At 41.2% G+C, this 27,743-nt stretch overlaps 1 protein-coding gene across 3 annotated transcripts; it reads left to right on the top strand.

Annotated features, from left to right (window-relative positions):
- Positions 1 to 791: 791 nt before the first annotated feature.
- Positions 792 to 27,520, top strand: ALAS2 (5'-aminolevulinate synthase 2). Of its 3 annotated transcripts, none has more exons than XM_004022048.5 (11): positions 792 to 828; positions 6,398 to 6,593; positions 7,253 to 7,375; positions 8,210 to 8,320; positions 10,620 to 10,842; positions 11,397 to 11,581; positions 14,124 to 14,303; positions 16,824 to 16,988; positions 17,535 to 17,803; positions 22,918 to 23,080; positions 27,238 to 27,520. In XM_004022048.5, the coding sequence occupies exons 2-11, from the start codon at positions 6,413 to 6,415 to the stop codon at positions 27,399 to 27,401; spliced, it is 1,764 nt and encodes a 587-aa protein (XP_004022097.2). In that variant the 5' UTR covers positions 792 to 828; positions 6,398 to 6,412; the 3' UTR covers positions 27,402 to 27,520. The 3 variants fall into 3 exon arrangements, with proteins under 3 accessions (XP_004022097.2, XP_060263802.1, XP_060263803.1); XM_060407820.1 differs by lacking the exon at positions 792 to 828 and adding an exon at positions 2,746 to 2,790; XM_060407819.1 differs by lacking the exon at positions 8,210 to 8,320.
- The last annotated feature ends 223 nt before the right edge of the window (positions 27,521 to 27,743 follow it).

Here is a 27,743-nt window from a genome sequence, read left to right as displayed (position 1 = left end):
AATAACAAAAACACTTAACAAAGGCTCGGTGCATAGTAAGTATTCAATCAACATTAGCTGTTATTTCTTGGGACCAGGCACTGTGTTGTGTTTTCTGTACATGATGTTATTGAATTGTTCCAATGACCTAGATATCACCTATGGAAGCTGACTGTTACAGAGCCCCTCCTTCTTGTACTACAGTTGCTTTGGAATTTTATTGCCCTCCTTTAATAGTTGAGGAAATCAAGGGTCAGAGGGATGGTTTTGCTCAAGGTGCCCTAGCCATATGCTGCTGCTAAGTCACTTCAGTCGTGTTCGACTCTGTGCCACCCCATAGACAGCAGCCCACCAGGCTCCCCCGTTCCTGGGATTCTCCAGGCAAGAACACTGGAGTGGGTTGCACTGCCTTCTCCAGTGCATGAAAGTGCAAAGTGAAAGTGAAGTCACTCAGTCGTGTCCGACTCTTAGCGACCCCATGGACTGCAGCCTCCCAGGCTCCTCTATCCATGGGATTTTCCAGGCAAGAGTACTGGAGTGGGGTGCCATTGCCTTCTCCGAATAGGGACGGTTTAATTCCAAAGCCAGCAAACTCATTTTACTACTCCAGAGGGAGAAGAGAAAGAAAATAAAGAGGGAATAGCTGGTACTGGGTGAGGGGGGAGGCAAGAGGGGACTACATTGAGTTTTATCTCTAACAAGGGCCTGAGATACCTTTGGGGCCAATGCAGGGCCAGGCCAGCAGAAGGCGGGGTGGGTGGAGCTGAGCCAAGGGAGAAGGGATAAATACCATGTCTTGACTCACAGCACCCAACCTGTCGTTCGTTCGTCCTCAGTGCAGGGCAACAGGTAAGTGTTGCTTTCAGCGTGGTGCCTTCTTTCTTGGTTTGCTTGCCCACCTCATGGCTGTATAGGCTGACTTTCTGACCTGACTAGATCTGGGTTTGTTTCTTACAACCTATCCCTCTGTCATTTTCTTTCCCGCACCCGATGTCTCTTCCTGTCTTTCCCTGTTTTCAGCTTCCCTTTGTCTTTTTTTCCTCTTGTTTCTTCTTCTTTGTTAGTTTACAAGATCACTCACTTTACTTCGTCACTCTCTGACACTCTAGTTTTCTCTTATTTTCCCTTTACTCTGGCTCCTTCTTGCTTGGCAGACAGCAGAGCCCAATGGATCAAAGTTTAGAGGGCGAGAGGTAGGGAGAGAAAACAGAGTTAATGTGGTGTGATGGGAATAGTGCATTGAAGGGAGAGATTTGAAGGAACTGAGAGATGAATAATTACCAGAAAGAAAGGGAGATGGCGGGAGAGGAATTCTGTGTCACTAAAAGGGTCCTGTGCTGAAAGTCAATAGATTTGTTTTCTCACCTTAATTCACTGTGAGGCAAATCATTCACTCTTTGTAAAAGAGAGGTTGCCCTATGATTTCCACAACCTCATCTAAGTTTGATTTTGTGGTCTTCTAAATTTTTATGTTTCTAAGAATTTCCTATTTTGATTCCAGGAATCTAAAATTCTCAATGCTTCTTCTGTGATGGGGAGAGGGTGCTAGGAAGGAAATTAAAGCCTGATGCTTCCAATTCTTGAAGAAAAGTGACCATATCCTTTCCAGACTTAACTGATTCTTTCAAAGCAGGCTGTAAAGGGGACAGAAGTGTCAAGGAAAACAGTAATGAATGGTTTCTGGCTCTCTGCTGGGGTAGAGTTATGGTTAGCCTTTCTGATCTCTGGTACTGTACATTGGCTGCTGACACAAGAGAGGATTTTACTGTGTAGGGAAAATCTAGTAATGCTGTATAACTTAGGCCAAAATTTCACCATTATCACTTTGAGTGAAAGCATTGTTCTAAGAGACCCCAGCAAAGTTGTTAAATGATGGAATGAATGAATGAATGTTCATCAGTGTCTGAATTCCACTTCAGTTAGAAATCTGTTCCTATGATAAAGGCATTGGTTACAGCTCAAAATCAAACGTCCTGGAAAGGGACCTGGATTAATAGGAGAGTAGATTAATGTGTGGAGTCAGGCTCTCAGTCAGGAAAATATGTGGTAATATTTGAATCATAGATCCATAGTGGTTAAGTTAGTAGGCTCTGGAACCAGACTCTGTGTGTGTGTGTGTGTGTGTGTGTGTGCACGCACATGCTCAGTCATGTCCAGCTTTTTGTGATCGCAGAGTACCCCACCAGGCTCCTCTGTCCATGGAATTTTCCAGGCAAGAAAAACTGGAATTCATTTCCATTTCCTTCTCCAGGGGATTTTCCCAACCCAGGGATCAAACCCACATCTCTTGCATCTCCTGCATTAGCAGGCAGATTCTTTACCACTGAACCACCTGGGAAGCCCCTGGAACTAGATTGACTAGGTTCAAATCCTGGTTCTACTACTTAGTAGCTCTGTGACATGGACAGGTTACTTAATCTTTTGGGGCCTCAGTTCCTCACCTTTGAAATAAAGTTGATATTGGTTTATACCTGACAGGATTGTCATGAGGATTAAATAAGTCAACGTATGTGAAGCACTTACAAAGGGGTCTGACACAGTGAGAACTCTGAGAGTGTTTGACTGTTAGAATCAGATGGAATCTATGGATTTATCTAGTCCAATGTCTGTGGAGAAACTGAGGCCCAGAGAAGAAAAGTGCAGGGTTCAATTTCATATAGTAAATTGTAATAGAAAAAGGATAAGAATCAGGATTGAGACAAGAGCCAGCTTTCCAGACCTGGTCTGGTATATTTATGATGTTAATTCCCTTGGCTATACCTTCCCTTTCCCTATACAGAAAATGTGGAATCTAGGAACTTCTTCAGTGAAGTAAGTCACCCCCTGATGTTATCATTTCTGCTGTAAAGCCAACCAGACCATCCTTCCTTTTCATGTTTTTTTTTTCTTCCTGCTGTGAGTAGCCTGACCAGACCCCTGGCTTGGAGAGCTCAGGCTTGAGCCCCCAGCACTGCCCTGAAGGCCAGGACTAGCCTGGTGTGCTGGTGTGCAGGCCTTGCTCTCCCAGCGTGGGCCCTGCCCAGCCTGATCACCAATAAACCCGTAACCATACCTGCAAAAAAAATAGATGACACTTTTCCAGTATTTACTGTTGGATAGGTACTCTTCTATATAATTTATATAGATTATTTTACTGCATCTTTACAACATCCCTGTGAATTTGAGTATTCTTGTTATTATCTATATTTTAAAGTTATAAGATGTAGAGCTTAAGCATGACTTTTCTAATACCCCAGGGCTAGTGAGTAGTACAGCAAGGATTCAAATGCAAGTAGTCTAGCAGGCTGTGCTCTTAATACTAAAATACTTAATTGCCTAAAATACTTCTTTGATTCAATTTTACTCACCCCAATCCCAGGATAGGTAGTAAGATAGAAAGGAAACAGAGCCTAAGGTAACTACACTACAAGATTATGGGTCATAAAGATGGTCAGGCAGAGTGAGACAGGACAAATTATAGGAAAGGAGTATCAGAACAAAGAAACTGGAACTGAAGCTTGAAAGAGCTTGATAATCCAACAAATTCCAAGAAGTAGCCTGTATTTCCCAGGTCTTGAGTATATATCATGGCTAAAAGCCTGTTAGAAGTGATGTGTGTAGTGAACTTCTGCTTTTATTCTGGGGGTGGGATTCACCATCATCCCAAGGCAAGACTGGACTTTGCTTTCAATATTGGGGTATTTTCTTCACATTACATACCCCAAAGTGGTCATTATTGTCGTTAATGTTGGCGAAAGGAATTTGCAGGAGCCTGGGACCTGATCATCTCTTTTGCCTGCCTCTCCCTTGGCCATTCAACCCCCTTACCACCAGTAGCCAGGGCAGCCCCATCCAGATGCACAGACATGATTCTAGAAAGGAACTCCTTTTCTCCCCCACACCCTAGTCTCAGCCTGGGGAGTGGTCAGACCCAAAATGTGATAAACTCTGAAAGCCTTATCTGTGGTCTGCAGGCTCAGCCCCAAGCACTTTAGCCTTTGCAGGCAGGCAGGAGATGGGAAACTCACATATCCAGATATGAGGGAGGCATCAAATTCAATTCATTACCTACCATATGAGGTAGACATAAATATCTTAAATTTGACTACTGATAAAAGCTGAGACCCAAAGAGGGGAAGTAACTTTCCAAGTATGTCTAACAAGGAGTTAGAGAGCTGGAACTGAAATAAGAAAAGCTAACATTTTCTTTTGGAAATTTTCCCAAAATCTTAACGTGAGTTTAATTTAGTCTTTTCAATACCACTTGGCCTTTTCCCAATTTCAATATCCATATACTCTACTCCGTACACCAACCTATGCTCTTATGACAGCCTGTGAGAGTTGGAGGGAGGATACTCTGCAACTGAACAAGGGAAAGAGGTTGTTTTGTGAGTTAGGAGGAGGGCGTTTGCTCTGTGAGATCTAGAAGGGAGGGGTATCGCTCAGTAAGAGATGAAGGATATTGCCATATAACAACATGGCATGAGCTTCTCCTGTTCACTTGTCCCTCACAATATAAGGCCTTAAATAGTAGAGGTGTTGTTGGGTTCTACTCAGTAGCTCTCCTGGTGGTGGCAGGCCCTTAGTCTTCAAACATTCCTCCATCTTTCCCCCATTATCCAGTCCCATATTTTGGCTCACTCTCTGATGCTGGATGCTGTACTTTTCTTTCTTTCTTTCTTTCTTTTTTTTTTTTTTGCAATTATCTCACTTCTGTTTTTATTGAACTATTAGATTACAAGTCACAACCAATTAAAAACATGATGTAAGATCTAAACAGTATAACCTTTATATCGTGTAGATGATAGGTCCTAAAACCTGCCCGTTAGCACTTTGTAAAATGTTTCTTTCTTCTACTTAATGTTATCAACATTTTTCACCATTAGGTTTACATATAGATACATATAATCTACTTCTCCCTTTTGCTATCTGTAGCTTCTTTTCATATCTCTCGTTCCTCCCTCATCCCAACCCCCAACCCACCTTAGCCACCTCTCTGTCTCTATCCTTTGATCTTGTCTCTACTCCCTTCACCCTGTCACTCAGTCTCACTCTCATTTCTCTCAGTAGGGAGGGCCAATTCCTCTTCCTCTAACCATTCTTTGTTCTTCTCCATCTCCACAGTCTCTGATAGAATTTCTCCTTTACCTTTGTGCTGACTGACTCTGTCCCTGCTGGATTCTCTCCTCTCCTGCTCTCAGTTTTCTGAGTCTTTGTATATTTCTGCATGCTTCTTGATTTTTGCCTCATATCCCTTTTTTGTCCTTCTATCTGTTTCTAACTCTTCTTCTGCTGTTACTCAATCCCTCTCCTCTACCCTTTTCCTCTCCTCTCTTTTGTCTTCTCTTTCATTCTCTTTGTCTCATCTCAGTCTCTTTCCCTGCCTCCTTTATTTTCCATCATCCTCTTGTCCTCTGTTTTTTGGATCAGTTATCTTCTTCCTGTTCTTATCTCTACTTGTCCCCTTTCCTTCTGACTTTGATCTTTCTCTCTCCTGCAATTTCTATTGTTCTAACTCCATCACTACCATTGCACTTTGTTTTCTATTACTTTCCACCTTTTATCTTTCTTAATTTTTCATTTCTTATGACTCTTTCCATATTCTTTTCCCTCTGAGTTCCTGCTCATTCATTAATTTACTCCCAAATTCAATAAACATTTATTGAATAAACATTCAATAAACTCAATAAATACTTATTTAAATTCAATAAATATTTATTGAATAAATTTGAATAAAATATTCAATGAATATCTGTTTCAGCCTCTGCCTCTTTCATTCACAAATAGATGTTTCCCAGATCCCTTGGGGCTTGGCTTGTTTTCATCTACATCTCTATTTGTGCTTTTCCCAGTCTGGTGGGACATGTACCCTTTCATTCTATTTTCCTGAATCTACTTAAATTGGTACCTGTGGCCTCAAGCTTGTCTCTCTGGCTGGGCCTGCTGAGGAAAGACCCCTAGCCAAGCTTCAGGAGCCCTGGTCAATGGCATCTGTCTACGTTAGCAGGTTGAATCTTCATTTAGCTGAGGCCAATATTCTTAGAATGAGTCTTAGCCTTAAGTGTTGATCAAAGGGTTGGTAGGTTGTCAACTCTTATCCTGACACACAAAACATACTTCAATGATCCTTACCATCACAGAGTAGGTCAGTAGTCAAGTCTAAAACAATCAGAATTCAGGCTTTCTCATCTCCAGTGGGAACTCATTTCTTTACCTCTTTGATCTAATGATCAGTTTCTTGTTTCTTCCTCTCAGATGCCCCTTTGGTACATTTTAAGATTGGGAAATTTCTTACTCTGAAATAACAGTAAAGGCATTTCTGGGGAGGGGAGCAAACATCAGGTGAGAAGCTAAAGGCAAAGTATCAAACATAAGAATGACGCTTGACTTTTGGCCAGGACTTCATAGTGGAATCTCATCTCTTCCATATCTTATGCAGAACTTCAGGCTCAAGATGGTGACAGCAGCCATGTTGCTACAGCGTTGCCCAGTGCTTATCCGGAGCCCCACAGGCCTCCTGGGCAAGATGATTAAGACTCACCAGTTCCTGTTTGGTATTGGACGTTGTCCCATTCTGGCCACCCAAGGACCAAGTTTTTCTCAAATCCACCTTAAAGCAACCAAAGCTGGAGGGGGTAAGAAGTCACTGCTGACAAATGGGGGGGAATGTCTGGGTCTTAGAGATAAAACTCCAAGTCATACTGGTCATTGTTACCTAATAACTGGGAGGGTTCATCTGAAAAGTGTCAATGAAGAATAAACTGGCCTAAAAATACACCTCACTTCTGACTTACGTCAGTATCTCTAAAAAGAGTCTCATTCTCTTGCCCCTCACATTCTATATACTCCAGTCATGCTGAAACTACTTAAAATTGTCTGGATTAACTATCGTTTTAAGTTTCTATGTCTTTGCTCCTGTCAAATGACTCTGTCCCATTATCTTTTCCAGAGCATCTCAAACTTCTCATGTAACACTTAACTTGGACACCATCTCTTCTGTGAAGCCTGCCTAGACTTCCAGCCTGTCCAATTCCAATTCTGGGTCATGTCCCTTCCCTCTTCTAGCCCATGTCTTCCTTCCCATCCCAGCACTGTTCATAATGTGTCTTCAGTATGTGCCATTCCCAACAACTTAGGAACTCCCTTAGCACAGGGACAAGATACATCCATCTTTGTGTCTCTACCATAGCCTGAGATAGAGCTTTTAGTTATAGAACATCTCAGTGACCATTATTAAATTTACAGCTAGAAACTTATAGCTAGAAATTCACTACCACTTACTCTCTTTGCATAGATTCTCCATCTTGGGCCAAGAGCCACTGTCCCTTCATGCTGTTGGAACTCCAGGATGGAAAGAGTAAAATTGTGCAAAAAGCAGCCCCAGAAGTCCAGGAAGATGTGAAGACTTTCAAGACAGGTTGGAGTTAAGTTCTACCTCATCTAACATCTACACTTATTGCTTGATTTCATTTTATCATGGTCCTGAGCTAGGCTAATCCAAAGGCAACTGGTACACATTCCATGATGGAAGTCTAGTCTTTTCTAGGAGAACCACGGTAGGCAATAGCTTAAACTGTGCACTGAAATTCACCCTCCCCAACACATATGCATGCTTCTATAACTTTTAGCTATTAGTCTAAAATGAGCTTCTGCCTGCTCTCTCCCAAGTGACTAAATGGATTCCGACAGACTGGGCTCCCACATATAAGCAACACTACCCTATAACAATCTGGATTTGCATGAAAGAGTAAGTTTTGGAAGTAGGTGCATTCTTTAGATGAGTATTGAGGTCAGGTCAATTCAATTGGTGCAAAACATTTAAGATAATCACACTTGAGAGTTGGCTATACTGTCAACATCTTTCACAGAACTTTGTGGGATATAATTAAGAGTAAAATTTTCAAAATTGAATTCTAATGACTTTCAGAAAAGAAGAGTAAGGGACACTATCCTGCATTTACCTTTCAAGTGCAAGACTCAGCATTGCTGTTCCAGTTATCTCACCCAAGGGAAAGTCCTAGTGAAGAAAAGTATAATTCACCTTACGGATGGTTTCATGACATATAAGTCTCCACTTGGGGAGATGAGAAAAAGCTTACTTTTCAGAATATTTCTTCTCTCTGTACAAGGCTTCTCTACTTCCTAACCTTGAATTTATATATGTTGTATTGAGTTTAAAGCGGACAGCACATGCTTTTTTTTCCCTCCCCTCCCTCTTTTCATGGCCAATGGATCCCATACTCCCTCTCAGACGTGCCCATCTCTCTGGCCTCAACCAGCCTGAGGAAGCCATTCTCCAGTCCCCAAGAGCCAGAGAAAAATTCAGAGAAGGTCACACACCTGATTCAGAACAACATGGCTGGTGAGTTTCCTGAGATGGAAGTAAAAGGGGGTAGGAATATGGAAGGAATGCTGAAATGCTGTGCACTGACACAGCAGAGGAAATGGCAAAGAATCACTTTAGAGCCCAAGGGAGTCTGAGTTTAAATTTTAATGCTGGCACTTGCTGGATCTGCATGCTTTGGAAAGTAAGTCATTTCCTTGAAGTGAGATTTCAATACCTTAACAAGTTATTACAGGAAGAAAATAAAATTACACTTACAGAAGTGCCTCTAACTTGTTATGAAGCTTCATTAAATATTAGATGTATTCCTATCATTTTTTCTCCATGCTTCCCTCAGAAACACTCATCCTTCACAGAGAACTCTTCCCCTTGTCTTGTGTGTGTTTATAATAATTTTTCATGACAGAATTTGTTTTATTTTCCCAATACAAAATGAATATAAAGAGGGAAATTTAAATCGGAGCTCCACCATCCACCATTAATTTTATTTTTTCCAGATATTTTCCTGTGACTAAACACACACGTACAAAACTACACTTCCCTGCACATACATGTTTTTATTAGAAATGTGATCTCATTCCACCTCGAGTTTACTGTTGTTCTTTGTTCATTTAACAATATGTCATGAGCATTATTCCATGTCCCTAAACATAGAGCTGAATAATAATTATAAATGATTGAAATGTGTCCTGTAGCATGAATGCAACATCATTTAATCAACCAAGCATCTTCATGTAATTATACCAATTTTTTGTGTGTATTCTTCCACTTTATATTGTATGTTGGTTTTATATACATATAAATGTAATAGATTGCTATTAGAACTTTCCACATAGGATAACATATCTCCACAAAGATAACATATAGTATTCTTAGACTATATATGGCTATACTAGAAACTAATTAGCTATTCCTCAATTGGGTTGCTTCCAGTTTTTTCTCTTACAAACAGTGGTGCAACAAACATCCTTGAATGTACCTCTTCATGTAGATAGGTAAATGTTTCTCTACAATAGACACCAAGAGGTGGAAATCTCAGGATGTGAAGGTGTACACATTTTCAATATTAATAAATATTGCCAATTGGTCCTCCAAAGTGGTATACTAATTATCAAAGAGAATCCATATTCTCACACACTATCCAGCACTTGATAGTATCAAACTTTTAAATCTTTGTCAATTTGATGAGTGAAAACTTGTTTTGCAGTTGACTTTCCCTGATTAAGCATCTTTTTACTACATTTGTTGAATGGTCTGGTTATATTCTTTGCCCACGTTTCTATTGGGTTAAAATTTTACATAGTAATTTTCAGAGTTTCTAAAACATAAATTCTGGATATCAAGTTTTATGCTAAACATGCTGCAAATATTTCCCTAGGTATGTCAGCATGTGCATTTAAAAATCTCTTGGTACATATTTCCAAACATCCCTACAGCAAAGATATTACTAGTGTACACTCCTACCATATAAGTTACCATCTGCAACAATCATAATTTCTGTCTCGTGGATAGAGTTCTGGAGTTTAACAAGCCTGGTGGCATATATTATATTTCAATTCTAAAAATAAGGTTGCTCCATTTTGTAGTGGTTAAAGAAGTAGACTCTTCCTCATCTGTAAAATGGAGATGCTAATAGAACTTTCCACATAGGATTATTATAAAGAATAAATGGAATAATATCTATAAAGTTACTAAGAGAGGGTATTACATGTAATAGGCACTTATTAAATGTTGGCTACAATAATATTATTTAAAATTATTATTCTTACTACTACTACTATACTACTATATTACAATAGTCACAATAATAGTACTATGTGTCAGATATTGGCTTGGATGTATTACATTCTATTTGTCATCAGATGGTCATAATTCTGTGATGAAGATATTATTAGTCCCATTTTATAGGTAAGAAAATTAAGACTAAGAGGATTCATGACTTGCCAATATTACGCAACTAGGAAGTAGCAGAACTATGGCTAGAACTAGACCCATCAACACTCTTCCCACTGAAACTTGAGGTGGTACTTCTGGGAGGAGGGTGCCATACTAACCTTGGGAAAAGAGATGAGGCCATGCAAGGAGTAGGAGGCCTGAGTGAATGTATAACAAGTGAATGAGTCAGTGAGTAAGCAAAGGGATGGTTGAATTAAATAGTAGAGCATTAATGTGACCCAGTAAGTTAATGACTGATCAAATAAATGAATAAATGGAAAGAGAACTGGAGAACTACAAATCAATTGCATTAAATAAAATATGGACTAGCCAGGAAGTAATTTAAAATAAATCCTTTTCATCCCCATCTCTACTCCCACAGGAGACCATGTCTTTGGTTATGACCAGTTTTTTAGGGACAAAATCATGGAGAAGAAACAGGACCACACCTATCGTGTTTTCAAGACTGTGAATCGCTGGGCTGATGCATACCCCTTTGCTGAACACTTCTTTGAGGCATCTGTGACCTCAAAGGATGTGTCTGTATGGTGCAGTAATGACTACCTGGGCATGAGCCGGCACCCTCGGGTCTTGCAAGCCACACAGTGAGTAGTAGGGTCTGAGCCATGATGAGCCCACAGGGAGATATCCAGAGAAGACCCAAAGCCACACATAGAAGGAAAAGGCAGAACTGATGGTGGAAACCTGGGTTCCACCCAACATCCCTTTTGTCTTAAGGTCTTTCAACAAATCTAATCCTTGGATAGGAACTAAGTCAACAAGCCTAGTTTTCCAAACTCTGTGGTGTCCAGTGCTACAAAGGATAGGATGAGAAATCAAACAAGTTGCACCCTCCATGAGTTCTTACTCTGGCTACAGAATGAGTATTACCAGAGATGGTGTGCAACCTTCTCTAAAAGATCTTCCAAGCTAATCAAGACCAATCTAGCTTCTCCTTCTCTCCCTGAGTGCTTTCAGCCTAAGAGGGAAGGTCCATTTCTCCTCATTGCCCCCATACCAACCTCTACTTTGTCATATAGGACACAACTCAGAGAATCACTAAGTTAATATTGACCCCTATCGAGGAAGAGAAATCTACAGTTTCTCAGTATCTGACAAGAGTTTCTTCTCCTTTCTTCCCCTGTTTTCTCCTGGCCAGAGAGATCCTGCAGCGCCATGGAGCTGGAGCTGGTGGCACCCGCAACATCTCGGGTACCAGTAAGTTCCATGTTGAGTTGGAGCAAGAGCTGGCTGAGCTGCACCAGAAGGACTCAGCCCTGCTCTTCTCTTCCTGCTTTGTGGCCAATGACTCCACTCTCTTCACCTTGGCCAAGATTTTGCCAGGTAAGCCCAGAGCCAAAACTTTCTTCAGGGCTAGTATCCTGCATCCAGGCTTACTGTCTCCATCAGCCCTTCCCTGTCTTCTGAGTTCACTTGCTCCCAATGCCCTTTGTCCTTACCCATCCTGCATACCCTCAACACTGGATGACTATATCCTAACCTCACTGAAGGGTAACATCATAAATTTATCATTTCCCAACTCAATTGCACTCAACACTTATAAATAGTCCTTTTATATCCCTATATCAGCTTTTTCAAACTTTCTTTCCCCTTCTAAAACCTGTGGCTACCTCCTTCAATCTTAGCAAATAATCTCACATCTTACAACACAAATAAAACAGAAGCCACCAAACAAGAGGTCCTTTAGCTTACAGCCACTAAGCCCACAAATTTATCTCACTGTTCATCTACCCTTTTTCATTCTCTCTCCTGCCTAAAGCTAATCTCTTCACTTGTACACCAGAGCTCATCTGAATCCCATCTTCCCACTCTCCCATCCTCTAACCAGTAATGTCCTCAACTCATATGCCTATCAATTCTTCCATCATAACCCAATCCCAGATAAATGCAACTCTCCACCTTCTCTATGTCAATACTGGTATTACATAATTACCTAGATGGGAGCCACTAATAATTCATGGTCCTCAACCTCTACTGTCTTCTATGCTTTCTGGCAATCCTGTTTCCATAGTCAGCCCTCCAAGTCTCCAAGGAAATTTTGCCAAACCCTATTCTCTTCAGCTTTTTTACACCTCCACCTCACCTCCACCCACAGCAGATTACTTCATCTCCTACCACACAGAAAACAGAAGACTCTAGGCAGCAATGTCCTCAACTTCTTGCCTCAAACTACCTATAAACTCATGAGCATTCTCACATGGCTTCTTTTCATTCCTTATCTCCTGTCACAGTAGAAGAGGTGCCATTTTTCTTGTTGACTAATTCTTACATCAGTGTTCTGTGTGTCCTTTACCTCATCAGGAATCTTGATCTATGAGTTCCCTCTCTCTCTCCTGTATCTTTAGCCTCTCCTGCTCTTTAAACATGTTTAAGTCTCTTGCATCTCAAAAAAATTTTTTTTCCTCTTCACTCTCTAGTTACTGCCATTCTGTCCTCTCCTTATAACAGGCAAACTGCTTGAGAAAAGTCTCCACACTTGCTACCCATTTCCTCACTTCTTGAAAACATTTCAGCACACTATAAACATCTCTACTGCTTCTTAGAAACTTTTTTCAAGACCACACATAACCCCAACTCAAGCCAATATCTTTGGAAATGTCTTCAGTAAACTCCTTCCGCCATTAGAATTCAACTTCTTTTCATTTCCTCTGCCAACATCCTAAGACCAAAATCATTTTTCTGATTTCACCTTTGCCTTCCTAAAACATATTCTTCATGAGAACCAGATGATATTTTAAAAATAAAAGCCCATCTTTGTTATTCCTCTGCCCCAAACCCTTTGATAGATCCCCACTGCCCTTCTCTTTATCATGCCTTCTAAAGCCTTCAATAATCTGGCCTCTACCTACCTCTTCAAGCTCATCTGTTGACACCTCTCCTCACATTTTTTCATTCAATAATATACTAATTCATATTTTCATTCACTCACTTAAAATTCAGTAATTCTATTTTTTTTAAGTCCATTCATTAAAAAAAGGTTTGCTTAACATCTCCTGTACACTTATCCTTAATCTGGGTACCAGAAACAGAAAGACAAAAAGCTATGGTCCCTGCTCCCAAGAAACTTCCAGTCTACTTATCTTTCACAGCAGGTTCTCCGGGAAGTCATGCCTGATTTCCACAGGTAGAAGTGATCCCTTACTCTAATATAAGGCCACAGTTCCTTGATGTCAGTGTAAGTTTAGGGGCCCAGGAATCAATTCCATCCACCAATTTCCCACCTCTACTTGTTCCCCCACCATTGTCTAGGAAAAAGCCCTGGATTCCTCAGGTCCTAGACAAAAGTCTCCCCTTCTTTAGACTTAGCTTCCTCACTTGTACATTAAAGTGACTAGATTCCATGGTCAACAATTGCCCTTCTAGCTCTGACTTGTAATGAGGTTATGATTCAAACTGTGAAAGTCTAAGTATCTCCATGTAACAATGAGCAGAGGTGTACTATCTGGAAAAGGTGGGGTTTCATCTAAATCAGGAAGAATATATCATCAGTTCAAGTTAACAAACATTCCCTGGGATAAACTCCTTTCTAAGGCTTAATCTTGGTGTCTAGGAATAGGAACGTAAGCCCTGTTCTCAGGAAACTCTAGAGCATTCTTGGGAAATTTAAATTTCTTCCACCCCGAGAATCAAAGTCCAAGCCAGAGTTAAAATGCCTGGAGAGAAGAGTGTAGTGATCAGAATTTCAGGGCAGAAGAGTTCTTCCAAGAGAGGAAGAGGTGTTACAAAGGCTTCCGGAGAAGGGAGAAGCTGAGCAGAGGCTTCATATGGAGGAAAGGATTAGCTCTTTGCTCCTGCCAAGTCAGTCTTGAAGTTGAAATGCGAATACTGGGATAGAAGCTTAAGCACTATGCATCTGGTTCTTCAGGGTGCGAGATTTACTCGGATGCAGGCAACCATGCTTCCATGATCCAAGGTATCCGCAATAGTGGAGCTGCCAAGTTTGTCTTCAGGCACAATGACCCTGACCACCTGAAGAAACTTCTAAAGAAGTCCAACCCTGAGACACCCAAAATTGTGGCCTTTGAGACTGTTCACTCCATGGATGGTAAGCGTATGTGTGAGTGTATGTTTACTAACATTGGTCTCACAAAAACTATGATGATAATGAAAATAGCTAACATTTATAGAATGCTTATTATGTACCAAGCAAAATTATTAGTATTCCACATGTATTACTTCACTTAATCTTCACAACAATTCTGATGTAAGTGCTATTATTATTTCTATTTATATGAGGAAACTGAGATACCAAGAAGTGAAGTGATTTGCCCAAGGTCACATAGACAGTAAATGCCAAAGGATGGAGACAGCTATTACACTGATTTCAAAGGTTAAGAAACTAAAGTGCAGAGACAGTACCCAAGTTACCTTGGCTGGTTCAGTAAACTGGTGCCAAAGTGTGTATCTGAACCCCTAAAATGTATGAGTCCAATTTCTTCATATGATGCTCCTTCCATTAGAAATGATGTGCAGATCATCCCAGTGTCTGGTTCCTGCAGCATAAATTTTCACAAATCAGTACCTGGGAGATTTTTTAGGGTCCAATATGTAGCACTGGAATCAAAACAGGTTTTCAAGTCAGATCTTGGTTCAAATCCTACCTCTAGCACTTACCAGCTCAGTGACCTTGGGTAACTCTTTAACTCTCTGAACTTCAGCTTTCCTCAAGGTAAAATATCTGCTTGAAAGAGATGATGGAACACATTCTATTTATCATGATCTAAGTAGAAATAAGTCACCTTGATCATCCTACCTCTTTCCTTTCCCCAGCTGAAACAATGCTCAAATCATTGTATTGTTGTCCCTCTTAGGCAGAAATCATCTATTTTAGGCATAATTTTCTGGGTTTATTAAAGTGAAGAAATCCTCAATTCATTTCAATGTGTCACTTTTCCAAGTGAAACAAAGGAGAGTCCACTGTACTCTCAGATTTAGCCAGTATAAGTGCCATCACATCAAATAATGGTGATGCACAAGCTGTTGAACCAAACTATCCATGTTCAAATCTCAGCATTACAACTTACTAGCTTGGACAAGTTTCTTAATTGCTGTGTCTCAATTGCCTTATCTTTAAAATTTGAGATGATAATTAATAGAGTAGCTGAGAGTATTTAAGTGAGTGAATATATATAAAAACTTATTGTCATGCCCTCGTCCAAATTTCCACAACCAGCAATGATCATATTTCTACCACTGAGACTACTCTAAATCATTATTTCTGTAGTGAAAACCAGAAATAATGAATGTCGGGACTATTCTACTTCCTTACATTTGCAAATGAATGGTTCTTTATTTAGTGAATGGTGGAAACCCTGCTGAAACTGTCAATTTAGTGCTGAATTCCTCCCATTGAAATGATGCTTGAACCATTACACTGTCCTCTTAGTCTTGGACTCCAACTCTTGTGGTTTTCTTCCCTCCTGTTGTCCCACCAATTGCTCACAAACTTTAATTCTAGCTTGGAGTCCCTGTTCCCACATGAAGAAGTTTTTGTTGTATTCCACTTCCCTACACCATCAGTTTCCAGGAATGGAGAATGACAGATGTATGGGTTTTTGTATATGTAGAGTGGTCACAAAATCTGTGCATGAAATTCACAGACATTTGAAGACCTTATAAACAATTATCAGCATAGAATAACAGGGGGAAATGGTAAATCTGCATGGAAAATGTACAGGAACATACAGATTACTTCTAATTCACTTTCATTCAATACATTGAGCCTGAGTCTATGGGAGGGTACCCTCAGGTAACAACATTGACAGGATGAGAAAGAAATATTTCCCACAGAGACGAAAAGACTGAGGCACAAAAAAAAAAAAAAAAAACCTCAGAAAGAGACAGAGATACAGAGAAAAAAGTCCAAAGTCAGAAAGGTAGACATGAAGGGATACAAACAATAAGAAAGAGAGAACAGAAGTGAGAGAAGAAGGTGAGTGAGGGAAGGAGGGATACAGATACTAACAAAGACACAGAGGAAGGGGGGAGAGGAGAGAGAAAAATGAAGACAGATAGAAAATAGAGACACAGAAACAAAGTTGGAAATAGTCATAGAAAGAGAATGGCAAAAAGTCATAAACACAGAAATATGGAAGACCAGTGAAAAAACGATATTGACACAGCTGACACTTGGCAGAGAGGGTGAGTGAAATCTGAAAACATTAACCTGGAGCAAAAGGAGAATTTTTTTAATTTATTTAAACAAAGGCATCATATAGGCTAGTGCCAATACTTGATGGAAATACACAGACTTGTAGGGGGGAAAAAGGCAGAGAGAGGCTGGCAAATAGCATAAGCAAGAGGACAGATATTATCAGAATGAAGCAAAAACAGAAAGACAGAAAAGTAACCCTTAATCACAGGCTGGGGAAAATGCACACACACACAACTTGGGTAGGAGTAGGGTGAACTCAGTTGACACTTATGAAGAAGTCTGGCATAGTCCCAACTAAGGGTACACACCCTCCCCCTTTCCCAACCTATAGTTGTTATGTACCACAAATTCCATGCTGGAGATGGAGCTGGAGAAGGGTTATGACCTACCTCTATTCATGGCTTTGCTCAGGTGCCATCTGTCCCCTTGAGGAATTGTGTGATGTGGCCCACCAGTATGGGGCTCTGACCTTCGTGGATGAAGTTCATGCTGTAGGACTGTATGGGTCCCGGGGTGCTGGGATTGGGGAGCGTGATGGAGTTATGCACAAGATTGACATCATCTCTGGAACTCTTGGTAAGCGAGTCCCTTGGGTTACCCTTATATACAATCCAGAAAGGAAGTCCCTAAAATAACTTTTTCTTCTTCCTCCACAAAGTTGCAAAGGCTATTTGGGTAGAATTTATGGCCCAGGCTATAGAACACTTGGATTCTCTCCTCCCACTCCCATCCCACTGCAAAATTGCTGACAAAGTCTGGGAGGATTTTTTGAGAAGACCCCTGAGCTGGGCCAAATTACCAAGTTCAATTCAGTGAGTGGAGTTGTGGATCAAAACTCCTTCCCCACCCCAGTTCCAAGCTCCATTTAGCTCTACTTTTGGATCTAACCAGTTGAAGGTCCCCACCCAGCTCCTGCATATCTAGTCAGTACACATGGCAGGGCTTGCAAGTCCTACCTCAAAGCAGCACAACTATCAGCTCTGTCTGCTTGTCACAGACAAGAAAGATGATAAGGGAGTCTGGAGTTCCAGCTTCTAGTGTATCGCCTTGAATTACCCTGTTCCTCAGGGGGCTGATAATAGGATCTGTGCATAACCTCCTTATTCTCCTTCTTGTCTCCAGGCAAAGCCTTTGGCTGTGTGGGTGGCTACATTGCCAGCACCCGTGACTTGGTGGACATGGTACGTTCCTATGCTGCTGGCTTCATCTTCACCACTTCACTGCCTCCCATGGTGCTCTCCGGGGCTCTGGAATCCGTGCGACTGCTTAAAGGAGAGGAGGGCCAAGCCCTTAGGAGGGCCCACCAACGCAATGTCAAGCACATGCGTCAGCTACTAATGGACAGGGGTCTTCCTGTCATCCCTTGCCCCAGCCACATCATCCCCATTCGGGTGAGAGTCCTACATTGCCCATTGCCTTCTCCACCATCTCTCCTGGGAGCCTTCCCGCACCCAGCAAACTGAAACCTGTTCCTGTCAACTGTTTCCTTGTTAACCAACCTCCTTATCATCAGTTTCTTTCCCTTTTGGAAAATTATCACTCATTCTGGATTAACTAGTCTTTTTTTTTTTTTTAACATTAGCTATTATCTCATGCTTAGTAGACTGTACTGTTCCTTGGGCTAATTCAGGGTTCCTTAGAAAGACTACTTTTGCAAATATGTTTAATTAACCCAGTGACAACACCCCAGAAGTCACTTGTGGTTTTATCTTCTTACTCAGAACTACCCTAAATTAACATACTAGCTAAGTATGCTTCTGCAAACAGCTTCAAGACAAGGTCCCTAGAAGCACTTCTACCCCCTTTAATTTTTAAATTGAAGTATAGCTGACTTGGGGCTTTTCTGGTGGCTCAGCTAGTAAAGAAGCTACCTCCACTGCAGGAGACCCCAGTTCAATTGCTGGGTCTGGAAAGTTCCCCTAGAGAAGGGATAAGCTACCCACTCCAGCATTCTTGGGCTTCTCTGGTGGCTTAGATGGTAAAGAATCTGGGTGCAATGAGGGAGACCTGGGTTCAGTCCCTGAATTGGGAAGATCCCCTGGAGGAGGGCATGGCAACCCTCTCCAGTAGTGTTGCCTGGAGAATCCCAACGGTCAGAGGAGCCTGGCGGGCTACAGCCCACAGGGTCACAAAGAACTGGACAAAACTGAGCTAATAAGCACAGCACAGCATATAGTTGACTTACAATATTGTGTTAGTTTCAAGTGTACAACAAAGAGATTCAGCTACATATTTTTTTCAGATTATTTCCCTTTAGTTTACTGTATTATATAGTAAATCCTTGTTGCTTATCTATTTTATGGGTAGTAACTTTTATCTGTTAATCCCATCAGTTCAGTTCAGTTCAGTCACTCAGTAGTGTCCAACTCTTTGCTACTCCATGGACTGCAGCACACTAGGCTTCCCTATCCATCACCAACTCCTGGAGTTTACTCAAACTCATGTCCATTGAGTGGTGATGCCATCCAACCATCTCATCCTCTGTCATCCGCTTCTCCTCCCACTTTCAATCTTTCCCAGCATCAAAGTCTTTTCAAATGACTCAGTTCTTTGCATCAGGTGGCCAAAGTATTGGAGTTTCAAGTTCAGCATCAGTTCTTCCAATGAATATTCAGGACTGATTTCCTCTAGGATGACCTGGTCAGATCTCCTTGCTGTCCAAAGGACTCCAAGAGTCTTCCCCAACACCACAGTTTGAAAGCATTAATTCTTTGGCACTCAGCTTTCTTTATTGTCCAACTCTCACATTCATTCATGCCTATTGGAAAAACCAAAGCTTTGACAAGACAGATCTTTATTTATTTATTGGCAAAGTGATCTCTCTGCTTTTTAACATGCTGTCTAGGTTGGTCACAGCTTTTCTTCCAAGGAGCAAACATCTTTTAATTTCATGGCTGCAGTAGTCACCATCTGCAGCAATTTTGGAGCCCCTATTTTTTAGGGGCTTTATTTTTAAAGTCTGTCACTGTTTCCATTGTTTCCCCATCTATTTGCCATGAAGTCATGGGACCAGATGCTAAGATCTTAGTTTCTGAAAGTTGAGCTTTAAGCCAAATTTTTCACTCTCCTCTTTCATCAAGAAGCTCTTTAGTTCTTCTTTGTTTTCTGCCATAAGGTGGAGCCATCTGCATATCTGAGGTGACTGATATTTCTCCTGGCAATCTTGATTCCAGTTTATTCTTCATCCAGCCCAGCATTTATACAGCCTTGACTTCTTTCCTGATTTGGAGCCAGTCTGTTATTCCATGTCTAGTTCTAATTGTTGCTTCTTGACCTGCATACAGATTTCTCAGAAAGCAGGTTAGGTAATCTGCTTTTCACATCTCTTGAAGAATTTTCCACAGTTTGTTGTGATCCACACAAAGGCTTTGGTGTAACCAATAAAGCAGAAGAAGATGTTTTTCTGGAACTGTCTCAATTTTTCAATGATCCAACAGATGTTGTCAATTTGATCTCTGGTTCCTCTGCCTTTTCTAAATCCAGCTTGAACATCTGTTAAGTTCATGGTTCACGTATTGCTGAAGCCTAGCTTGGAGAATTTTGAGCATTACTTTTTTAGTGTGTGAGATAAGTGCAATTGTGCAGTAGTATGAGCATTTGGCAATGCTTTTTTTGGGGATTGGAATGAAAACTGACCTTTTCCAGTCCTGTAGCCACTGCTGAGTTTTCCAAATTTGCTGACATAGTGAGTGCAGCAGTTTCACAGCATCATCTTTCAGGATTTGAAATAGCTCGACTGGAATTCCATCACCTCCACTAGCTTTGTTCATAGTGATGCGTCCTAAGGCCCACTTGACTTCACATTCCAGGATGTCTGGCTCCAGGAGAGTGATCTGGGTTGTGAAGTGATTATCTGAGTTGTGAGGATCTTTTTTGTACAGTTCTCTTATGTATTCTTACCACCTCTTCTTAATATCTTCTGCTTCTGTTAGGTCCATACCATTTCTATCCTTTATTGTGCCCATCTTTGCATGAAATATTCCTTTGATAACCCTAATTTTCTTGAAGAGATCTCTAGTCTTTCGCATTCTATTGTTTTCCTCTATTTCTTTGCATTGATCACTGAAGAAGGCTTTTTTTATCTCTCCTTGCTATTCTTTGGAACTCTTCATTCAAATGGGTATATCTTTCCTTTTCTCCTTTGCCTTCCACATCTCTTCTTTTCACAGCTATTTGTAAGGCCTCCTCAGACAACCATTTTGCCTGTTTGAATTTCTTTTTCTTGGGGATGGTCTTGATCTCTGTCTCCTGTACAATGTCACGAAGCTCTATCCATAGTTCTTCAGGCACTCTGTCTATCAGATCTAATTCCTTGAATCTATTTCTCACCTCCAATGTATAATTGTAAGGGATTTGATTTAGGTCATACTTGAATGGTCTAGTGGTTTTCTCCCACTTTCTTCCATATAAGTCTGAATTTGGCAATAAGGAGTTCATGATCTGAGCCACAGTCAGCTTCTGGTCTTCTGGTTTTTGCTGACTGTAAAGAGCTTCTCCATCTTTGGCTGCAAAGAATATAATCAATCTGATTTTGTTGTTGACCATCTGGTGATGTCCATGTGTAGAGTCTTCTCTTGTGTTGTTGGAAGAGGGTGTTTGCTATGACCAGTGCATTCTCTTGGCAAACTCTATTAGCCTTTGCCCTGCTTCATTCTGTCCTCCAAGGCCAAATTTTCCTGTTACTCCAGGTGTTTCTTGACTTCCTACTTTTGCATTCCAGTCCCCTATAATGAAAAGGACATCTTTTTTTGGGTGTTCATTCTAGAAGGTCTTGCGGTCTTCATAGAACCATTCAACTTCAACTTCTTCAGCATTACTGGTTGGGGCATAGACTTGGATTACTGTGATATTGAATGCTTTGCATTGGAAATGAACAGAGATCATTCTGTTGTTTTGGGGATTGCATCCAAGTACTGCATCTTGGGCTCTTTTGTTGACTATGATGGCTACTCCATTTCTTCTAAGGGATTCTTGCCCACAGTAGTAAATATAATGGTCATCTGAGGTAAATTCACCCATTCCAGTCCATTTTAGTTCACTGATTCCTAAAATGTTGATGTTCACTCTTGTCATCTCCTGTATGACCACTTCCAATTTGCCTTGATTCATGGACCTAACATTCCAGGTTCCTATGCAATATTGTTGTTTACAGCATTCGACTTTACTTCCGTCACCAGTCACATCCACAACTGGGTGTTGTTTTCGCTTTGGCCCCATCTCTTCATTCTTTCTGGAGTTGTTTCTCCACTGATCTCCAGTAGCATACTGGGCACCTACCGACCTGGGAAGTTCATCCCTCAGTGTCCTATTTTTTTTGCCTTTTCCTACTGTTCATGGGGTTTTCAAGGCAAGAATACTGAAGTGGTTTGCCATTCCCTTCTCCAGTGGACCATGTTTTGTCAGAACTCTCCACAACGACCCGTACGTCTTGGGTGGCCCTACACAGCATGGCTCATGGTTTCATTGAGTTAGACAAGCCTGTGATTCATGTGATCAGATTGGTTAATTTTCTGTGATTGTGGTTTTCATGCTGTCTGCCCTCTGATGGAGAAGTATAAGAGGCTTATGGAAGCTTCCTGATGGGAGAGACTGACTGAGGGGGAAATGGAGTCATGTTCTGATGGGTAGGGCCATGCTCAGTAAATCTTTAATCCAATTTTCTGTTGATTGGCAGGGCTGTGTTCCCTCCCTATCATTCCCATACTCTTAATTTACCCCTCCCTTATACCTCATTGTTTTTTAGTCACAAAGTCATGTCTAACCAACTCTCGCAACCCCATAGACCATAGACTGCCATAGACTTCTCTATCCATGGGATTTCTCAGGCAAGAATACTGGAGTGGGTTGTTATTTCCTTCTCCAGGGAATCTTCCCAACCCAGTGATCAAACCCAAGTCTCCTGTATTAGCAGGCAGATTATTAACCACTGAGCCACCTGGGAAGCCCCTCTTTCCCCTTAGGCATCCATAAGTTTGTTTTCTATGAGTATGTTTCTGTTTTGGTTATAGATTCATTTGTATTATTTTTTAAGATTCCACATATAAGTGATATATCTGTCTTTCTCTTTCTGACTCACTTCACTTAGTATAATATTCTCTAGGTCTATCCATATTTCCACAAATGAAAATATTTCACTTCTTTGTGGCTAATATTCAATTTTATGTATGTATGCACATATGTATATGTGTGTGTGTACACACATACACACCCCACATGTTCTTAAGCCAATTGTGTGTTGATAGGAACTTGAATTGATTCCATGTCTTGGCTATTGTAAGTAGTGCTGTTGTGAACATTGGGATGCATGTATCTTAAGTCAGATTGCTGCCACCGAGCAACTCCTTGATAAGAGATTCTAGACCTGCCACTGGCTAAGATGCTTATGAAAATATATGCCCCCAAGTTCAGTGGAGTTCCTTGATCTGATTCCCTCCACCTACTTAATAGAGCTAGCAATAGTGGGGCCAGGGGAGCAGATACTGACAAGCTTTTCTCCTGGGTCCAGGTGGGTGATGCATTGCTGAACAGCAGGATCTGTGATCTCCTGCTCTCCAAGCATGGCATCTATGTGCAGGCCATCAACTACCCAACTGTCCCCCGGGGTGAGGAGCTGCTGCGCTTGGCACCCTCCCCCCACCATAGCCCTCAGATGATGGAAGACTTTGTGGGTAAGTCCTCAACATGGGTGTCTACAGCACTCTTCTTTCCTTCAGCCTCATTATCTTAAGAAGTTAACAATGGATGCCATTCAGTTTAAAAATACATTTCTGAAACATCTCTTATGTGCTAGACCCTATACTAGGGTCATACACGAATGAGAAACACTTCCTATATTCATAGGGCTTCAGTTTGGTTGAGGAGACCATAGCAGACTCAAACAATGACTTCAAGGAGTGATTGAAGTTCAACAGAGAGAATGAATGACGGAGTTTTAGGAGCAGAAGAGGGGCCTGGCTTCAGAACAGCTTTCTTAGTGGAGGTGACAACCTGAGCTGAGTCTTGCAAAGGGGTGTGGTATTGGACCAAGAGAAGAAAGAGGATGCAGAAGAGATATTCCCAGTAGAAGCAAGAGCATGGAGAAACGCAAGGAAGAGAATGAGAAGTAAGCTTGGACATATCAAGAACAAGCAGATATTACTGGAATGTAGGAAAGTAAGAATGGAATAAGGTAGGGGAGAGTTTGCCTATGAATCTGCAAAGACAACACACAGTTTGGAGGCTTGTAGAGCTGAATAGCTTAGGTTTTATCCTTAAGGTGCCCAATTCACCTAAAGTTTACTGGATTCCTTCTGGGTACAGGGCCAGCATAGAGCAGGTTCTTATTCTAGGTCTGTTGGGTGAAAGACACATAAGTAGTTGATGGCATAGCAAAGGAGACAGACATAAACATGGGTGGTACTGGTCCAGTGTGGTGAGCTCCAATACTCTGGGAGCTAAAAGGAGAGTGTTCACTTATGGCTAGAGAGGGTAAGAAAAGTGAAATTAAGTAGGCTTCATAGGTAAGGAAATCCTTCTGCTGTACCTTGAAGTACCTGTGGTATGGTGTAAGAAGGGTATTTCAGAACAAGGGAATTTGATAAGCACAGACCCTAGAGATAGGAAAGCAGAGGGCATACATTAGCTAAGCATTTTGTTTGTCTGGAGCATAGGCAGAATGAGAGTACTAGGAAAACAAGACAGGTAGATGCCATTCATTCATTCATTTAAAAGCATCAAATAATGCTAGCCAACACTTATTAAGCACTTACCATGTGTCAAGAACTGTTCTAAATACTTTACATACTCATCTAATCCTCATGGGGTAGAGATGGTATTATTAGCATTTCCATTTTATATATGTAGAAACTGAGGTATCAAAATATATAGTAACTGGTCCAAAGTCATATATCTGCTAGGTTTGAACTGGAGAATCTGTTTCTACCTCCATGCTCATACCACTAGATCTCATACCACATACCTCTCTGAGCTAATGATCTAGACTTCTGGACCTCTTGCTAAGCCTTCTTTGCACTAGGCTTCAATTATAGAGCTTTCAGTATTATCAGTTCTCTAAGTATCCACTTATGCTGGGCTTTTGCAAGAAAGAAATATGAGAGGCATTCACCATGACTCCACCAGTCAGTCAGTCCTTCAAAGTTATAGCCAACCCATCATGAAATCTTGCAAATGTTCTCTACAATCTCTCTCAAATCTCATTTCTCCATTGCTACTTTTTAAATCCATGTCAATGTGATTTCTTCTTAACTAATTTTCCTGCTTTTCTCTAATCCTTTATCCATACTGACCAATCAGAGGGATTTTTCTAAAAATCTGATCATATAGCTCCTTAGTTTCAACCTCTTCATAGTTCCCTACTGTCTTGACTAGAACAGTGGTCTCCCAAGGTGAGGTATGCAAGATCATCCATAGGGTAAGGGGATTTATTAGAATTGTATATTTATGTTTTGCCTTAAAAAATATGAAATTAAGCATTACAGATACCGATCTCTAATATATAGACTGACAATGATATATGTACATAGTATATATAAAAAAATATATACATTGGAGGTAGGTATTAGAACTTTTGTACTAATAAGATATATAGCCCCCAAACTGGAGACACTGGCCTGGAGAATAGTCAAACCTCCTTGGCATAGCATTCAGTGCCTTCAACATGGTGATCTCTATGCTTTCTCTTCTTCCCCACATTCATTTTATTTCTTCAGCTACTCTGAATGACTTACAGTTCCCTCACTTAGCTCTAGCCTCTTACTTCTGGGATTTTGTTAATGATGCTTCCTTATGAGTGGAATGCCTTCCCTCATCTCTTACTCTGACTTATCTCTTTTCATCTTCTAGATGTAATCAGGCATCTTTCATTCATTCTTTCAACACATAGTTATTGAGTACCTACTGTGTGCTAGATACTGCTCCAGGTGCTGGGGATTCAGTACTAAACAAAACAGACACAAAATCTCTATCCTTCTGGAGCTTACATACTAGTAGGAGATAATAAAAAAGGACCACTTAAAAATAAGTGCAAATCAAATAGCATGGTAATTCTAAGCATTTATGAGGAAAAATGTAGCAGGAGAAAGGGGATTGAAAGTGCTGGGGGTGGGTACAGGGGCTAGCTTGGAGAGGAAGGTTGCAGCCTTAAATAGAGTGCTATGGATAGAGACCACCAACGTGACACTTGAGCAAAGACATAAAGGAAGTGAAGGAGTCAGCTGGGAAGAAATCTAAGAGAAGAGCATCCCAGGCAGAAAGAACAGCCTAAAACAGGTGAGACCCTAGCACAGCAGTATTCCTCTTGTATTTGAATAACAATAAGTAGATGAGTATGGATGGAATGGTGTGAATAAGAGGAAAAGAGAGAGAAAACTGAGGAGGAGCAATATGGACCAGACGGTGTAAGGTATGGCAGGCCACTGGAAGGGGTATGGCTTTAACTGTGAAAGTGAAAGAAAAGTGAAGTCACTTAGTCATGTCCAACTCTTTCCGAACCCATGGACTGTAGCCTACCACGCTCCTCCGTCCATGGGATTTTTCCAGGCAAGAGTACTGGAGCAGGTTGCCATTTCCTTCTCCAGAGGATCTTCCTGACCCAGGGATCAAACCCGGGTCTCCCACATTGTAGGCAGATACTTTACTGTCTGAGCCACCAGGGAACTCTGAAATAGAAAGCCTTCTGAAGGATTTAAGCAGATGAGTAACATATCTGAATCTGATTCAGGTTTCAAGAGTTTCTCTGACTTCTATGTTGAGAATAGACTGAAAGAGTGGGAGCAGGGAGATCCATTAGGGGGCTACTGTGATATTTCAGGTTAAGAAATAATGGTGACAAAAGAAGGGATTAAAATTTCCAAGCCATTGGATGTCACATAGCAAAGAATTTGCTTTTTAATAAAAAAATCTTCAGAATTAAAAAATGAAAAACAAATAATGGTGGCTCAGACCTGAGGATAGCATTGGTGGTAAGAAGTGTCAGATTTTGAAGGTAGAACCAATGGTTTTTGCTAATAGACTGGATGTGTCATAGGAGAGAAAGAGAAAAATAAAGGATAGCTCAAATATTTTTGTACTGAGCAACTGGCATTGCCATCAACTGAGATGGTTAACGCTGAAAGTAAGGTAGACTTGGTGGAGGGTAGGGAGATCAATAGCTCAGTTGTGCTCATGTTAAGTTACAGATGCCTATTAGATATCCAGGTGAAGACACAGAAAGGCAACTGGATATACAAGTCTATAATTCAGGAAAGAGCTTTGGGCTAGATATGAAAATTTCAGAATCACCAGCATATACATGGTGTTTAAAGCCATGAAACTAGATGAGATCACACAGGGAATAAGCATGAAAAAAGAGCCAGGGACAGAGCCCTGGGACACAACTGAGGTACTTCTGACAGAGAGGTCAGGTTCTGTCCTCTGGGCTCCCCACTCCCTCTAGGAAAAACCCCTGCCCCAGGCTCCCAGGTCACAATACTGATGACACTGTGTGTTTACTGTCAGTGTCATCTTCCTCACCAGGCTGAGTTTCCAAGTAGATGGATTCACTTCTTGAGTTACACCATGTCATGTACTTAGGAAGTGGTTCAGGCCAGGCCAGTACAGCTTCAAATTATGTCACATGAGTGCTTCTCAAACTTTTATACATCACAACACCCATACACAAATGGTAATATTCACATCACACAAAGGAGCAAACTAATGAGGCTATTTCTAGTTCTGAGATATCTCAAAGGGTTGAGGGGATCAGTATCTTGGCACATCTGTAATGTGGCACAGGAATTAAGACATACTCTAACCAATTATTTCCCTCCCTTCCCCTCATCACCTTCAGAGAAGCTGCTAGAAGCCTGGACTGAGGTGGGACTCCCCCTCCAGGATATATCTATAGCTGCCTGCAATTTCTGCCGCCGTCCTGTACACTTTGAGCTCATGAGTGAGTGGGAACGTTCCTACTTTGGGAACATGGGGCCCCAGTATGTCACCACTTATGCCTAAGAAACCAGCTGCTTTGGATCCCCACTCCACCTGCACTTCACTTGAAGCTGGGCTGCCTCCTGTCCTCTGCTTTGTGTGCCTTTAGCTGACTTGAGTCTGAAAATAAAGAGCAAAGTGTAGCATTTGTAGCTCTTTGTTTGACAGAAAACAGATAATTGCATTATACCTGTCTCCCTCAGACAAGTGGCAGAGCCATGAGGAAACCACTGATCACCTGTTGATCTGACCGTCCCATTTTACTGAGAGGGAAACTGAGACTGAGAGAGAGGGAGAGGTCAAAAACTACACAGTGAGTTGCACAGAGCCAGGACACTTGGAAGATTTATATTAAATGGTTCTTTC

Source organism: Ovis aries, chromosome X (assembly GCF_016772045.2).
Source record: "Ovis aries strain OAR_USU_Benz2616 breed Rambouillet chromosome X, ARS-UI_Ramb_v3.0, whole genome shotgun sequence".
Classification (NCBI taxonomy): domain Eukaryota; kingdom Metazoa; phylum Chordata; class Mammalia; order Artiodactyla; family Bovidae; genus Ovis; species Ovis aries.
Note: the sequence above shows the minus strand (reverse complement) of the source record. Positions and strands in the feature narration are given on the sequence as shown.